An 18,543-nucleotide genomic window follows, 5' to 3' on the forward strand; every position below is an offset into this window, starting at 1 on the left:
GACAGACGGACGGACAGACAGGCCACACAAAACTAATAGCGTCTTTTTCCCTTTCGGGGGCCGTTAAAAATGAAAAACAATATTGCATAAATGAACTTACCAATGTAAATTTGGCAGCGGCAGTGTCCAGAACAACTCCTCTCAAGGTATGAAGCTCAACTATGTGGGTGTTTAGGAACGTATACCTAAAAATGACCTGAGAGCAAACATGCAATGGAGCCTTTACCAATTATATGATCATTAACTATTCAGATTAAAACTACTGCTATTTTTCCCACAAATTTTATGAAGAAATTAAATAACCTTTTATTGATTAAAATATAATAAACATCATTTCATAGAAATAAAATTGATTTAAAAGAGAAGGAAAAGAAGGCCCACAAAAGAGGCAAAGAAAAGAGGCCTAGAGCCCAAGGATTCCTATGATGATAGAACTAAAATTGAATAGCGCAAACGCTGAGGTTTCCTAAAAAAAAAAAAGATTAGAAATATATGGTATTGGAAGAAAATATTTACATTTCTATAAGACATTGACACTACACTTATTTTTGCGCGCATTAAATACAAACATAATAGTTCTAATTGAGAGAAGCTTGGAGAGGCAGAGAGAAATAGGAGGAGAGAGGTAGAGAGAAAAAGAAGGAGAGAGAGAGGTAGAGAGAAATAGAAGGAGAGAGAGAGGTAGAGAGAAATAGAAGAGAGAGAGAGGTAGAGAGAAAAAGAAGGAGAGAGAGAGGCAGAGAGAAATAGAAGGAGAGAGGCAGAGAGAGAACGTTAAAGGGAGACATACATTGCTAACTATTACTAAGAAAAAACACAAAGAGACAAACAAATACAGAGCTTTAAAGGAAAAAAGTGACACGAGAGAGAGAGAGAGAAAAGAGAAAGAGAGAGAGAGAAAGATGAAAGAGAAAGTGTTGAGAGAAATATCCCGAACTCTTCAAAAAATCAAGTTATTAGCTTGCAATCCATGATCCCCGGAAGCACGTCACCATATTGGGAATTCAAATGGAAACTAAAAAAAAAAAATGTGTTTATGTTTTCTCAACTGACACACTGTTTCAAATGCACATTCGATTTAGTCTCTTTACTACAAACTGACATTCTCTATATTGATGTTAACAGAAACTGCTGACATGTGACATCCTGCCATGATCATGGAATGTTAATATCAGATGTCTTAAGTTAGTCTTAACCCAGGAGTGTGCGACAAAACCTGCAAGGGCCATCAATGTGGCCAACATCAGCTGACAGGGCCTCGGGAACTAAGTAGAGAACTGTGTAGGTCTCATTGCTGAAGAGAGCCGGAGATCGTATCTCTTGTAACACTCTGAGCGGAGGCGGCCGTGAGTTTCCAAATTTTCCTGCTGTCTATAATCATACGTATTACCTAACCTATTTATCAATCGACAAACTTCCGAGGCGGAGACAGTTCTGCAAGTTGGACCCCCCCCCCCAAAAAAAAAAATAAATCATATGTGTGTGTTTAGATGGAGGTGGAAGGTAACTCGAATGCAGTAATAATAAGGTCTTAGGTATTTTACACAGAAAGAGCGCTTGATGTACCAGTGTGTATGAGGTGGCGTGCTTTTTGGAAGCAGACACAATATGGAAGTTTTGCTTAGCAAAGAGATATTTTTAGTTAGCACAGGGCCCCCATCAGTCGCGGGGGAATGTGATCCCACCTAATAAAATAATTATTTGTTCACTTCTTTCAAGTTACTCTTTCGTCAGTCACACAAAAAAATTGAACTGTTTATTTTGACAAATTTTTATTATCCCATGGAGCTGAGATTCCAGTAAGCTCAATCTGAGTGAGGTCACGTTGTATTAATATCTCGGAATAATCATTTCTTTAATTATTAGATGAACTATATTGTTCATGTACGCTTTCGTCCAGTCTAGAGGACTACATAAATTTGAGAAGCAAATAATTATATTTATTTATTTTGTTACCAAGAACGAGTATTATCCCTTTTGCATATGGAAACCCCATTCAATTGTAAGGCACAATCAGTATATGAAAAATTAAACATGAATGCTTAGTTCACTATATGGTATATAATAAATTATATATGATTGATTTTTTTTTCAGTTATATCACATGTAGATATATGTGTCAAGTGTATTTGTATTGGTCCTAATCAATAAACTGGATATTGTCTATTGGCTAGTGGGCATTTTTGTAGTAATTTTGAATGAATAGTGCTTTTTAGATTAAAAACAGTGTGATGTTAATTTTTTTCTAAAATAAAAAAAATGGGCTATGAGCAAGCAACTCTTTCTTAACTCGTACCTTGTTCTTCATAGTTGTCTCCCCGTGAGGATGATATTTCCAATTTTCCTTGACGATGTCGACGACGTAGGAACTGGGTAGCTTCTTGTTCACCATGGAGAAATCTTAAAATACACACAGAGACCAACTCAGGCTTGAACGAATGACCTACCTGTCGAATGACCTACCTCTGTCGAATGACCTACCTGTCGAATGACCTACCTGTCGAATGACCTACCTCTGTCGAATGACCTACCTGTCGAATGACCTACCTCTGTCGAATGACCTACCTGTCGAATGACCTACCTCTGACGAATGACCTACCTCTGTCGAATGACCTACCTGTCGAATGACCTACCTGTCACTATTACCCTTTTACCTTCACCTATCCCTTGATTTGTTGAACCGTTGGGGCACCACGCAAGATTCGTCGACCGTCTTTCTCCATTCGTGTCTTTTGCCTTTGTTAGAACCTCAATGGCCAGCCCGTACATTCATTTTGTGTTGTCTTCCCTTCGCTTTCTCTGTCTGCCTCTTCTTTTTTTCCTGGTACTGTTCCCTGAAGGAAGGTCTTTGCTAACCCCCGATACCTTGTAATATGGCCATAGATTTTTAGCTTGTGTTTTTTTACGATAGTTAGCAGGTCATCATGGGGTCTAATCGCTGCAGTAACCCTGTCTCTAATCTCTTCGTTTGTGATGCGGTCTTTAAATGTGATGCCTAGGATCCTTCTATAGCATCTCAATTCTATTGCTAGGATCCTCCCCTCTAGCTCTGCAGTCAGTGTCAAAGACTCTAAAAGCATGTAAGAATGTGACCATAACAAGGGAGCGTATCAGTCTAATTTTGGTGCCGAGGGCTGAGCAGTTGTCTTTCCATATTGTTTTAAGTTCTGAAAGGGCTGCTGTGGACTGTGCAATTCAGGCCAGTAGTTCAGGTTTCGTTCCCTCATATTAGACAATAACTCTGAGGTATTTGAAACTAATGACACAAGTCAGCTTTTCACCTCCAATACTGATGCCCCATTGAAAGCCTTGTTGGCTATTGGTCATAATTTGTTTTGTTTTTTTGTCGGCATTTATTTGCATACCATATGCTGCGGAAGTATTGTCTATGCGCATCACCAGGTCAGCTAGTTCTTCTTCTGTCCCTGCCAGGCTGTCCCTGCTGTCACTAGAGTAAATCTGTAATCCTCTGTTACTTCAGCATGAGTTAACAGAGAGATCCATTGTCTGCTTTACAAGTTCATGTGCTACTATAGAAAAGATTTACATTCTTAGCACAAACCTTCTGAAGTAAGGCATGGAATGACAGAGGGCGGCATTCGAACTCGGGATCATCGCGATGACTGTGCGCTAAGCAAACTACACGACCAGGTTGTCAGAGAATAAGTGACGTCATTTAGTGACACCAGAAGTAAAGACAGGGATCTTAAAAGAGTTTTGTTTTGCCTTTAGTTGTGTTTACAAAACAGTGTTTGCTTATTACAAAAACACCCTATTTTGATGAAATTGTCGTCAGTCTTTAATAATAATAATAATAAAAATCTTTATTATCAACGAAGAAATCGGTCTTACAATTTGTGCATTTCACCAAACAAGACATAACTATAGAAAACCAAAATATACATTCACACCAGACTCACTCATAATTTACATGTGGAAAGTTTAAATCAGATAGTTAAATTTTAATTAATGATTTGATTGCCAGGGGAACAAAAGAGTGTTTGTGTCTGTTTGTCTTTTCTAGCGGTGTCTTGTATCTCTTTTGTAATGGTTAAAACACAAAATCCTGACCCAAAGGGGGATTTTTTATTTCTAGAATCTTTTTAGCTTTCTTATTAATGTTTTTCTAAAACAGCTTCCCAAATGGGGTTTGTTGATTTTACAAGCAGCATTTAAAGGATTCAATGAAGTTTATTTTTAAATGTAATGTTCAGATTGCCATACCAGGCAGTGATATTAAAACTGAATTGCCTGCAGTACATCAGTTCTACCAAGAGAGACTAAGAAATAGGTTTCTTCTTCTTCTACCTTGTTCTCATTGTCACGTTGGAGCGTTCAGATGACGACCATTTATATGGTACGGCATGCTTCCAAATCAGGCAGTTCTCCATATAGTTTTCTTTCTATAGGGCCAGTGTCTTGTTCGGACTTTTTGATAAAGAATACAGTTTTGAAAGATATGGTCAGCATTCTTTGGTGACATTCCACAAGGGCATATTTTGCTAGTTTTAATATAGTGTATCTCAGGGGCGGACTGGGTGTCAAAATCGGCCCGGGCCGATTTCTATATAATTCGGCCCACAAGTTCTCTACCATGTGATGGGCATCCATTTCTAGGTGTATCGGTCCTTAAAAATCATTTTTAAGTTTGATAATGTATCGATATGCATGCATCTTAATAAGCAATATAGCGTATTTTTAAATCAGCAATTATGTAGGCCCTAAAAAGATGAAGCCTACTAGTAGCACTGTCTACATTCTACATTTTATTTTCGGAAAATGTGTTAGATTAAAATAGTATTACACTGCAATGTCTGTGAAAGATTGTTTTTTATAACACGACGCTCAGAGGGCCTTTTATACAAATAATAAGAATAACATAATAAGAATATTATAAAACCTTTAACAACTTGATATGTGTCATAGTGACTTCGATCAGGCCATTTCGGTGGCCCTACCGGCCCATTTTGGGTACCGGCCCACCGGGCATTTGCCCAAATGCCCATATAGCCAGTCCGCCCCTGGTGTATCCGGTTTTGTGGTAAAATATCAGACGTTGAACATGAGGGGATAGCTTATAATAGGCGTCGTATTTCTTGTAATTCGGAGGAGAGCTTGTCCATTTCTCATTTATTATATTCCCTATTAGTTTCTTCATTTCTTCTGGATAGAGTGCACTGTTCGGTTGTGTGTTTGGCAAGCATGTCAGCTTTCTCATTTTCTTCTAGTTGAAAGTGTGCTGGTGCTGATATCTATTGAATGACAATTTTTTTTGCTGTTGTTTTTGAGCTTTATAAGTGCTGTCCCGAGTCGTTTCACACAGGAGAAATACTTGTTCAAGTTTTTAATGACTGTTTTTGCATCGGTTCTGATTGTGCAGCAATAGACCTGAATAGTTCAAATGCGCACACCATTTAGATGTACATCCAACAATTTTTTTTTAAACCACGTCAGGTGTCAAGCTAAGAGAATTAACCAGAAGACATGTCAAAATCAACATCTCCGCTATTTACAATCCAGTAACAATTTACAACTATCTCACTTCGAAATAATTATTGCAATGCTTAACTACCAAATATAAAACTTTAATTTGTTCATACACCCCTGCAAAATTAAGATTTTTTATATAGCAACCCATTCTCTATAAAATTCAATACTACATTTCATAATTCTGGAAATGTTAATACGGTTATGTATCAGGTGAAAATGTGTAATTCTGTAACCAATGAGATTGCGTCAATACATTAGACATATTATCATTGGCTTACTTCAGTCGTAAAACGACCACGGTTCAATTCGTGGGGCATCCATTCATGTGACTGGAGAGAGAGAGCACCAATCTGGACAGACATGTCCGTCCACATACAACGAAGGTCAAGGTGGCATTAGTTTTGCCAGGTATTTTCGTTCGACTCGCTTTTCTTCCAGAGCTGAAGTCGATGCTTTCTTTGCTGTGCATAGCCTTCTTTGTCAACTTCACTCCCCGCACAGTGCTATGTCTTCCCAGTAGTGTCCACTGTTTTCAGGTTTTGTTTGATTGAATCTATGTATCGGAGCTAGGAACAACCAGTCTTTTGCTAGTTGCAGGTTGCGCATAGAGGAATACCAAGGGGGAATTCGCTCTTTTTCTTTATACAGCGTATGCATTGGCTTTGATTACCTTCCGGCTACGGTTAAAGAAAGAGGCAAAACTTTGTATCTTCCAGTTTCCAACAGAGAATAAGAACAGAAAGCATTAAGAGTCAAATATTTGTACAAAGCTTATATCAATTCACTCTGTCTTGTCAAAAGTTTGTACACGTTATTTCTCCCACATCCAATCTCGGATCAAGGTGAAGTTTTGCACAAACATTTCTGTTACCTGACAACAGAAAAATCAATAAAAAAAACAAACAAACAATTGGTTAATTACCTATTGGTAATTAATTATTTTGTTTGGTATCTTAAACAAGGGAACAAAATTGTACTTGACTGAAGTGTGTTGAAAGAGAAACCTACTCTACTTAAAAGTCTGAACACTAGAGTCTAAATGCACTTCTTGTATGTAGTCACGTGGTTCATCTCAGGTCATTCGTCACCGAGTTCTAAAACTTTGGTCTGTACAAGACTCGCAAATCTAGATTTTAAGGCAATTACTTCACTTACACCTTAGCTTGTTGGACCTTTGGGGCACCGCACGTGATCTGTCGACCGTCCTTCGCCATTCCTCTCTGTCTTTCGTCTTTACTAAAATCTCTTTCGATAACAGGCTCGTTCATTATTTCACGTTGTCTTCAAATCGCTTTCAATGTCTGCCTCTTCTTTTTTTTCTCCTGGTGCTGTTCTCTGCAGGAAGACCCTTGTTAGCCCCAAGGACCTCTTGAAATGGTCATACTGTTTAAGTTTTATCTTACCTGGACAGGAGGTCATCGTGGGGCCTAATCTGTTTCAAAATGCCTCATTTTTTAAATGCGGTCTTTGTAGATGGGAACACTGCGACACAACTAAAAGCATTTGAGTCTATCGAGCGGAGAGCACTCTGAGAGACAGACAGAATGATTAGTCATGTTTGGAATGTTGTACAATAGAGTTTCTTCCCTTGGGATAGTTGAGAGTCTCATTCTTGATTTGTTTTTAAATTTCTGTGTAACGGATTCAACGCCAAAGTTAAGGTCACGTACGTCTTTAAAATATCGAAAATAAAATCTGTGTTTTCCCTGGAGTTTAAACTCCACATCTCTTGTTGCGAAAGCTTGACACTGCACTTATCGGTCACCTCATGCACACATTCAGGGGCGGATTGGCTATGTGGGCATTTGGGGCATATGCTCGATGGGAAGGCACCTAATGGACCGGTGAGGCCGACGCCTAATATATACTTTGAATGATAGTTGACCCCATTAAAGATTGTATATTTCTTGTAAAAGGGTTCCACGGAGTGTAGAGATTGACACTCAGCCTTTATTTAAGGATCTTATCTTACATAGATTCTCAGTGTAATAGTAGTTTTTTTTTCAATATTGATTATACAGTGTAATAGTATCCTAATATATTGCCCTTTGTCTTGGAATAGTCTACAAGTCTACCTAAATCGAGAAATGTTTGGAAGTGTATTGAATGGTACCGCAGAGCAGAGATTAGTATTCTTAATGAATTGCATAGTAAAATCTAATATATTAAAGCAGAAAGTAAGGCGTATGTATGTATGTATGTATGTATGTATGTATGTATGTATGTATGTATGTATGTATGCATGTATGTTATGTATGTATGTATGTATGTATGCATGTATGTTATGTATGTATGTCACGCATAGAAATCAAAACCGTTTGACCAATTTTGATAAAACTTGGCATAAAAGTCCCTTAGATCATGACGGAGACCGCAGTGTATGCTTAATGCCCCTACCAGTACCGGAGACACCTAAAAATAGACAAAAAATACCTAACTGTATCTCTATTAAAAAAAAAACAACTAAACTTTTTAACAAATCGGAAAAATCCGTTTTCAGAATTTTTATATTTGATATAAATATGTCGGCTGAACGGGTAAACCCGTTTTCACACTCTCCTTTTATTGTCGTTGCAAAATTTAAAAAATGTGAAGGGAACATCTTTGACATAAATCTAAATTCAAACCAGTAGATCAGTAATACTAAAAACTAAGGCCCGCAGGCCGCAGGTCATGTCCGGCTAGTTTTATATAAATGTTTTTCTGTTATGCCATAGATGCGAATGGTCAGTTTTGAATGCATTATCAAATTATACATGCGTGGACAGGTACAAATGGATACTCATCATATGGCATGCAAATTTGTGACCAGCGACTTTTTTTGACACCCAGTCCGTCCCTGCACTCATTCCATGTTTCTGACTATTACGCAAATATTTATTTCATAGTAAAAAATGATCTTCAAGACTATATGTAAAAATCTAGGGGGGACAAAAACCAAACAACTTTCATTTTGAGTGTTAACAGACTTACTGGTCTTGATCATCGTCTTGCCTTTATAGTCTTTATAGAACTTTGTGCTGCCAAGGACGATAATGCCAAGACTGTCGTTGGTGTATACTTTGTAGGAGTTATTGTTCGTTATTTTGCTACTGTCGTTATCGTAAGATGTGATGACTATGTCCTGGGGAAAAAGAAACAAACCGCTAGACAAACAAACGCACTTTTTTTTTTCCTCTGTCTCTTTGTATTTATCTTTTTACTAGTCTCCCCCCTCTCTCTCTTCTTGTCTCTTCTTGTCTCTCTCTCTCTCTCTCTCTCTATTTTCTCTCTTTTTCACTTATTTTCCCTTTAATTTTTTTTTCTCTTTCTTCGATGCGCTTTTTTTTTACTAAATTTATATCAACTCGCTCTGTCTGTCTGTCTGTCTGTCTGTGTCTCTGTAAAAAGTTTGTACACGTTGTTTTCTCCGACAACCAATGTCGAATCGAGCTGAAATTTCGCGCAATTATTTCTTTTACCTGACAACACAAGAATCAATTTTAAAAAAATTAATCAATTACTTAATTAACTATTGGTAATTAATTATTTTGTTTGGTATCGCAAACAAGGGAAAGAAATTGTACTTGAATGAAGTGGTGGTATAATCTGAATTAATCCCCTTTGTAGGTCGCCGCTTCAAAGTAACTTTATACAAAGAATAGATGATTGTACTATCTTCTATTTTCATAGGCACCTCACTAGCAGAGTGGTTAGGTTAGGATGTCGGTTTGAGGAGGCTTGAGCCATAAGTCGGAATTCAGGTTGTTCTCCCCCCTTCCTTTTCTTTTTAAATAAATGCTTTTAACTCTTTAACTTCGTAATTACTTTTGCACATTCTGACGGAATTCTTCATCTTGCTCATGACTAATTTACTACCCTATTATGATTAAGCTTCAATCGCTTTGTTCTTTTGTGATCAGAAAAATGTTTTATTAGTTAGAGAACTAAAGGGAAATGCATTCTCTTTCTATATAACATAAGGTTTTAAAAATTAAACATTTATTTAATTTATGGAGGTCAAATCAACGATGGTATCGTCGATTAAGAGAGAAAGAGTTAAAAAGCTAATACGGTAAAAAAAAATTCCCCCAGACATCTCTTTCTTCCCCATTGTCCAACTGGTCCAGTAGTGAGAAAGCTAAAAGCATGAAATAGCGCTAAACAAAAACAATGGGTAACACATTTTCTAATCGCACAGATTTATTGTTGCTGGGTCTAGAACAGGGGTCCTCAACCTGTGGGTCGCGACCCCTTTGGGAGTCGAATGACCTTTAGTCAGGGGTCACCCAAGACCATCGGAAAATTCGGCTTTTCGTCTCTATTTCATTGGAAGTTTATTTTTTGTCTTAAGTGCTGTAACCAGCACATTAGCACCACAGATGGTGTACGTTCAACCCAAACCTACCCGTGCCACGTATGCGGCCGGCTTTCTAAAGCGAGAGATTGGACTTTACACTCAGTTACAGTCATCTTCGAGTCCATAGGATATGAGAAATGTGCTCATCTTCGATCACGATGGAGGAGCTATGACATAAAGGATAAACTTTTTTTTTTTTTTTTTTTAATTTAAGCACAATTTTTTTTTTACACTAAATAAAACTACAAAAGCTTTTGCTATGTACATTTATCATGGATGTCAGATATATACTAATTGATACAATTACACTTTATATAATTTTTTTTTTAAAGTAAATTTTATTCTCTTTTTGTCTCCATCTCTCTCTTTCTCTCTGTCTCTTTCTCTCTCTCTCTCTATCTATCTCTCTCCATCTCTCTCTCTCTCTCTCTTTCTCTCTCTCTTTCCATTATCTCTCTCTCTCTCTCTCTCTTTCCATTCTCTCTCTCTCTTTCTCTCTGTCTCTTTCTCTCTCTCCATCTCTCTCTCTCTCTCTCTCTCTCTTTCCATTCTCTCTCTTTCTCTCTCTCCCTCTCTTTGTTTGCTCTCAAATATTAATTAGACCGAAAGTAACTCAGGTACTATTAGTGATGGGCAAAAGTTAACTAAAAAGTTGCTAACTTTTAGTTTAACTAAAAAAAATTAGTTAAGGCCAAAGTTTAATTAAAAAAAAATAGTTTAGTTAAAATCATAGTTTAATTAATTTTTTTTAGTTACAAACTAAAAAGTTTAATTACAAATTTTACAAACTTTTTTAACATACATACGGTCATACCAATAAATATTTAGATATATGTAATTCGGAGAATATATATAATGAATGATAGAGAGGAGAATAAACTAGAGGGTGCACAGGTCACTAGAAAGTCTTTTGACCTTTACCCTATAATGGCCACTATTCCCGCCTTTAAAAAAAAATACACGTGTTCATTATATTTCTAGCAAGTTTCGCTGCTTGATAAATCCTGATAATTCCTTGCTTCTATAGATCTACATTTTGCTGTTTTTTTTATTAAACACCAGTGTGTTCCTGTATAGCTGCAGGCAAAGAATTTCGCTTTACTAGATCTATATAGATCTAAAAGAAATGTCGACTCTTTGTATTTTAAAACTTTTTACTAGATAGATCTAAAGTTAGAGTCTAGTGACGTCTAGTCTATTAGTATTAGTCTATCACTACTATACTATTCTACTATTACTATTAGATCTATCTATAGTCATAATAGTCTATATTTAATTATTTTAGTCTCTTAGTCTTAAGTAGAGTCTAACTCTTAGTAGTCTTAGTCTTAGATCTAAATGTAAATTTAAAATTATAAGACAATAATATAGATCTATTTTAAATCTATTAGTTTAGAGATTCTACTATTCTAGAATTAGAGTCTAGATTAGATCTAGATATATCTAGAAAATTCTAGATTACTTATTAGGCCTATACTAAGACCTAAGATGCAAAGATGATAGAAGATCTATAATATTAATGACTATAATAGGCCTACTAATAATAGTCGTCACTATACTAGATCTAATACTAAATTAACTAAATCTTGACTAGATCTACATCTACTTCTATTATAATTATACTTATATCTACTATCTAGATCTATTAGATCTAGTATTACTACTACAGTATATTATATTATAGTATATTATAGATCTAAATACCCATATCTTGTTATAATCATAATTATAATAATCTAAAATCTCTAGATAGATCTAGAGTTACTAAGATATCTACTAGACTCTATTTAGATCTAGTAGTAGTAGTAGTAAGTAGTAACTAGTATTTCTTAAATTATTTTTAGATTAAAATATTAATTATTTGATCTAGGTCTAGTAGCTAGAATAGGCTAGATCTAATTCTAGATCCAGATTATATTTCTGATCATTTCGTTTGTATTAGATCCAGAATATTCTAGAATTTAGAGTTAGTTAGCGAGTCAACATGCAGTTTTATCATTACTTCTAAAAAGGTAACTTATATTAGAACTTGGACAATTACTTCTAATTTCTTTCTATAATAGTATCATTCTAGTCTAATTCTAGTGACTCTATTAAGATCTACATCTATCCCATAAAGACATTTAAATCTTTTTTCATGTGCACAAATAAATGTTTATTACATTTTGCTAAAGAGATTGGTTGTTGTTTATATTTTTCATGTTTGGCTGTTTCGTCCTTAAAAAAGGTCAAAATAGTTAGTAAAAGTTTAACTAAAGTTTCTTAGTTTAGTTTAACTAATTTTTTCAATTTGTGATTAACTAAAAGTTTAATTACTTTTTTTTAGTTCAAACTTAGTTTTAGTTTAACTAAAAAAAATTAGTTTAGTTCCCATCACTAGGTACTATAGAGATAAAAGGATATAAAACATTTATGAAATTGTATTTTTCTCTTAGCGTCTCTAAGCATGATTTTCTTTCTTTTTCTTCTTTATTTATTCCGAGGCTATTTGTGGATATCTTTCAATGTGTGTGAGTTCGTGGATATCTTTCAATGTGTGTGAGTTCGTGGATATCTTTCAGTGTGTGTGAGTTCGTGGATATCTTTCAGTGTGTGTGAGTTCGTGGATATCTTTCAATGTGTGTGAGTTCGTGGATATCTTTCAATGTGTGTGAGTTCGTGGATATCTTTCAGTGTGTGTGAGTTCGTGGATATCTTTCAGTGTGTGTGAGTTCGTGGATATCTTTCAATGTGTGTGAGTTCGTGGATATCTTTCAATGTGTGTGAGTTCGTGGATATCTTTCAGTGTGTGTGAGTTCGTGGATATCTTTCAATGTGTGTGAGTTCGTGGGTATCTTTCAATGTGTGTGAGTTCGTGGATATCTTTCAGTGTGTGTGAGTTCGTGGATATCTTTCAATGTGTGTGAGTTCGTGGGTATCTTTAAATGTGTGTGAGTTCGTGGATATCTTTCAATGTGTGTGAGTTCGTGGGTATCTTTCAATGTGTGTGAGTTCGTGGATATCTTTCAATGTGTGTGAGTTCGTGGGTATCTTTCAATGTGTGTGAGTTCGTGGGTATCTTTCAATGTGTGTGAGTTCGTGGGTATCTTTCAATGTGTGTGAGTTCGTGGGTATCTTTCAATGTGTGTGAGTTCGTGGATATCTTTCAATGTGTGTGAGTTCGTGGGTATCTTTCAATGTGTGTGAGTTCGTGGATATCTTTCAATGTGTGTGAGTTCGTGGATATCTTTCAATGTGTGTGAGTTCGTGGGTATCTTTCAATGTGTGTGAGTTCGTGGATATCTTTCAATGTGTGTGAGTTCGTAGATATCTTTCAATGTGTATGAGTTCGTGGATATCTTTCAATGTGTGTGAGTTCGTGGATATCTTTCAATGTGAGTGAGTTCGTGGATATCTTTCAATGTGTGTGAGTTCGTGGATATCTTTCAATGTGTGTGAGTTCGTAGATATCTTTCAATGTGTGTGACTTCGTGGATATCTTTCAATGTGTGTGGGTTCGTAGGGGGGGGGGTATCTATGAGATGCGTCGTTTCTCTGCAAGTGGGTGTACTTGTAAAAGGAGCGCCTTTGTTTTTCTCTTTCAACATTTATAAAATGCTACGCCCCTGAATATAATTCAGAAACAACCCACACCTGAAAGTGAGTTCACTTGTTGCTTGCACATTTTTTGTTTCTTTTCTTACGATGATTTCTTCACTGATATCACTTTACAAAGATCACTTTACAAAGATCACTTTACAAAGATCACTTTACAAAGACCACTTTACAAAGATCACTTTACAAAGATCACTTTACAAAGATCACTTTACAAAGATCACTTTTCAAAGATCACTTTACAAAGATCACTTTACAAAGATCACTTTACATAGATCAATTTACAAAGATCACTTTACAAAGATCACTTTACAAAGATCACTTTACAAAGATCACTTTACATAGATCACTTTACATAGATCACTTTACAAAGATCACTTTACAAAGATCACTTTTCAAAGATCACTTTTCAAAGATCACTTTACAAAGATCACTTTTCAAAGATCACTTTTCAAAGATCACTTTACAAAGATCACTTTACAAAGATCACTTTACAAAGATCCAATGATCTCTTCAAAAAGATCTCTCGCTTATGATATTTGTAATTACGATCTTTTATAAAAATTTTCCTTACTAAAGATCACTTTACAGCGATCACAACTATTTTCCGTATCACTGTGGTCGTTTTCCTGTTTTCAATACAGCCAGACCTTTTTTTTAAAAATATAATGCCAACAGAAAAATGCACTCACCGACACTTTAACACACACACACACACATACTAACACACACGTGGATTTGAAACAAGGGCAGCAACCCATAAAAGGACGGTGATTAATAGCTTTCAGACATTTTTATGCAACTCCTTTTCCTTGTTGCATAATTTCATATTGCATAATACAGTTGGGCTTGGTGCTTCATGTTAAGAATGGGATTGTGGGAGTAAATCTCGCAGAGGAGAATTCTTGAGAGGTTTAATGAACATATTCATAGGCCAGCCCACATGCAATTACTTCACGTTAATATGTAGGCACAAGCTAAGAAAAATTAAAGGTAAACTAGCATACACTATAATGTAATGAACCATGATTAACAAAGCTTATATGAACTCACTCTGTCTGTCTGGTAAAAAGGTTTGTAAAGGTCATTTCTCCCACACCCAATCTCGGATCAAGCTGAAATTTTTAAGGAGTGAAATAATCAAACATTTCTTTTTGTTTTTCTAGACTACCCAAGTGATGACATTTATTTAAGCTTTTGTGTATGTGTGTGTGTGTGTGTGTGTGTGTGTGTGTGTGTGTGTGTGTGTGTGTGTGTGTGTGTGTGTGTGTGTGTGTGTGTGTGTGTGTGTGTGTGTGTGTGTGTGTGTGTGTGTGTGTGTGTGTGTGTGTGTGTGTGTGTGTGTGTGTGTGTGTGTGTGTGTGTGTGTGTGTGTGTGTGTGTGTGCGCGCGCTGAACCAACATTAGAGCCAAACCCTGGATGTATTGAGAACCAACATTAGAGCCAAATCATGGATGTATTGAGAACCAACATTAGAGCCTAACCCTGGATGGATTGAGAACCAACATTAGAGCCTGTCCACTAAGTCATCTCAAAGTAAACTCAGGTTACTGGACAGAAAAGTGAAATACCAACAAAGGCTGTTGATCAGTTTTGTAGATTTAAAAAAAAAGAAGTTTGATAGCTCTGGAAAATAGCAAGAGAAAAAGGCATCTCGCAACAGTTTGTCCAGATTCAGCGATATTTTTAAAGCAGATCGAGCTGTTGATTCACAACAGACACTGGAACTCTTCAACACCGAGACGGATTTATGAGATTATGGTTTATTTTATCCTCATTTTTCTTTCTTGTAGCCATCGATAATGTCATAGAAATACATTAACCAGGCTGCATTCGGGCTCCCATGGGGTAAACCAAACCGAGTTGGATTTTGTAGACGACCTAGCATTACTTTGAAATACAATTAAATGTATATACCATATGACGGAGAAAGACGCCCTCAAAGTTGTGCATGTTGTGTGCAGGTTACTCAAGACCCCCATCAACATTGGCCATACAGATCTTGAACAAATAGAAATGTTAACCTATTTAGGCAGTGTTGTCACAAGCAATGTGTTGCATGTCGGATTGGAAAGCAGGAGCCGTCTTTCAAAAAGTACGGTCTATCTGAACAAAAAATCAATCAGCCTGTAGATTAAAATCCACCTACTCAATACAATCATTGTCCCACTTCGAGGCGAGGGAGGTTAAAAAGAGGCTGAGCAGTGATCGCTGGGAAGGATCCGACGAATAACGTACCGAAATAATGTTACCAATAGAGAAATCTTTTCCCGCACAGGCATTCTTCGCCTCAGGAGAGTGGCAGCTAAACGTCGATTGACATTTGTGAGACACATCATTGGACAAGACGAAACACGTTTACCAAAGTTAGTCTTAACATTAAAGCCAAAAAAAAAAGGAACGCAAAAACATGGCCGTCCACGTTTAATCATGGCCTCACACCTTTTTAGAAGGGAAGTCGCTGTGAAAGTTGCCTAAGACTGTTTTCTGTGGAGAGAGCTTGCACCCCTATGCGTCGAATGGCGCGCGAGAGGCTTATGTCTATGTGTCTCTCAACATTTTACAATAAAAAATGTTACGTTCGCCACTCAACTGATCAGATAAGATGTTTGGAGGTCGCCTTAAGCTCACTCAGAGTTGTCCGGGGCGAAGCCGCTGGCGCCAAGCGTTTTTCTACATTTCTGAGCTTCAGAAACTATTTCTCCTGGTGTCTACAGCGTATTGTTTTTCTCATAATAGGAAGATTACAAATCAAATAGAATGAAATTAAGAAAGTTTGGGAAATGTTGATACCAAAGTGATGAACATTCAAGGTAGTAATTTTTATTTTTAAAGGTTGCATTTTGGAAAAGTGCAATTTTTTTACTTGGGTGTCACCCCCCTTGTGGGTGTCAACCGGTGCGGCGCGCAACCCCCGCACCCTCCTAGTGACGCCACTGACAACCTGTATTAGTTCAAGGAAACCTTCACATCTATTTTCTTATTAACTTGTATTATATCAAGTGAAGCTCCACATCTGGCATCCTATGTTCTTATCAACCTGTATTAGTTGAAGGAACCTCCACATCAGGCATCCTATTTTCTTATTAGATAAGATGAAGGGAAGCTCCACATCTGGCATCCTATTTTCTTATCAACCTGTATTAGTTGAAGGAACCTCCACATCAGGCATCCTATTTTCTTATTAACTTGTATTGTATCAAGTGAAGCTCCACATCTGGCATCCTATTTTCTTATTAGATCAGATGATGGGAACCTTCACATCTGGCATCCCATGTTCTTATCAACTTGTATTATATCAAAGGAACCTTCACATCTGGCATCTCATGTTCTTATCAACTTGTATTATATCAAAGGAACCTTCACATCTGGCATCCCATGTTCTTATCAACTTGTATTAGTTCAAGGGAAGCTCCACATCTGGCATCCCATGTTCTTATCAAGTTGTATTATATCAAGGGAACCTTCACATCTGACATCCCATGTTCTTATCACCTTGTCTTGGCCTAATGAAGTTAATGCCAAAAATTACGACACTATAACTGACGTGCTGAACTGAAATAATTGTCATTATGCCCGCCATGATCGTGTCCGCGTGTTACGGGCTGTCCAACTGATGGCTTCATTGGAGCTCTTCCGTCATATGTATAAACTCAAACGAACCAATTTCACAAAATGTGTTGAAGTTTCTAACGAGAGATTTGTCTTAAAATAGTTTCTATAGACATTTATGATTACATACAAAAGCAAAAAAAAAAAAACAACAACAACAACAAACTCTTATCACGAACGAACTTCTTCTTTCCCTTAGGGCAGACGTTTCTCCAGACTTGTGCACTATTTTTGTATTTCGTCCAATTATTTTTGTTAACATGAAACCCTTTCCATTCAAGACATCTCCTGTTCCCTAATTTTAGTTCCCTAAGTTTTTAGATTCTTGTAAGAAGCTAGATCTAAATCTAGCTGTTTTTTTTTTTTTGTTGTTGTTTTTTGTTTCCACGCGTTACTTTTGTTTTTTTTTAATTAAAAAAAAAGTGTCAGTGACCGTAGCTGAGAATTGGGTTACCAGGGGAAATAATAAGGGCGGGATCATAGACTAATATATACTATATCTAGACTGGCCATGGAGACTTTTTAAAACTACGATAAATGTCGTGAAAAAGTTTTAGAAAGTTGGATCAAGGCGTTGTTTTGTAAAGTAGTTAAAAGAAGTAAAGTTGTTTTTTTCAACCCTAACCTATGTAACATATAATTTAATTTTTAGATCTAGATCTAGAAATGGAAGATCAAAATACAAGAGTGATCTAGTCTCACAATTATTATTTTGTAATTGTTAGATACACAATCTAGAAAGATATAGGTAATAAATATATTTAAATGTACATAAGATGATTTAAATCAACATGAATTATTTCGATCTAGGATTTTTGAAACATTATCTCAATGGAAACAAACAGGAAATTGCTTTGTTTCATATATTTGCGTGAATATCCAAGAAAAGATTTTGCATTATTTCTAAACTTTGAAAACTAAAGATCATTACTTTTCTAAGACAGAAAAGATTGAATGAGGCGACTTCCCTTAGCGCTTAAAAAGAGTTTATGTACATAAATACATTTATTTATTTATATATATATAGGTCTGTGAATTGATCAGTCGCGGATAAGAATTTATTTCCGGTTTCCAGTCTAGTATACTATATAAGTCTATGGTTGTAACTAAAATCGGTAGATTAACAACACCTAAAGTGAACAGTGTTTTACCTTTGCTAGCAATTCAGTCTAGTACATTTGTATTAAAGAGAGGGGGCGGGGGGGGGGGCATGGAGGTGACAGCAGTGAACATTCGCTCCACCAGATGGCGTCGGATGTTAACCTGCTGATCGCTGCGGCGGAGGGCGGCCCTGCTAATTATAATCCGCCTATTCCATCGATTAGCTCTAATGGAGATGATCGGGCGTCGCGACGTGATTGTGGACAGAGGCGGGAAGAATGTGGGGGAGTAGCCGGCGCCCCGTGGCACAGACGGTCCGAATCTCTGGTCACGTTCTGTAAATATTTGTCCATCCTTCGGAGGAATCGAGGAAAGAAATTGGGGGGGGGGGGGGAGAGAAGGAAAA

The 18,543-nt window shown here is 36.6% G+C and overlaps 1 protein-coding gene across 2 annotated transcripts in view; it reads right to left on the minus strand.

The window, feature by feature from the left end:
- LOC106065621 (proto-oncogene tyrosine-protein kinase receptor Ret-like) overlaps positions 1-18,543 on the minus strand; it is a 206,543-nt gene that overhangs the window by 52,121 nt on the left and 135,879 nt on the right. For both annotated transcript variants that reach the window (XM_056021661.1, XM_056021663.1), the window contains exons 6-8: positions 8,464-8,614; positions 2,297-2,400; positions 101-196 (exon numbers count right to left, since the gene is read on the minus strand). In XM_056021661.1, the coding sequence (XP_055877636.1) occupies positions 101-196; positions 2,297-2,400; positions 8,464-8,614 (351 nt within the window). The remainder of the gene's footprint in view (positions 1-100; positions 197-2,296; positions 2,401-8,463; positions 8,615-18,543) is intronic.

The sequence above is a fragment of the Biomphalaria glabrata genome, chromosome 2 (assembly GCF_947242115.1).
Source record: "Biomphalaria glabrata chromosome 2, xgBioGlab47.1, whole genome shotgun sequence".
NCBI lineage: Eukaryota > Metazoa > Mollusca > Gastropoda > Planorbidae > Biomphalaria > Biomphalaria glabrata.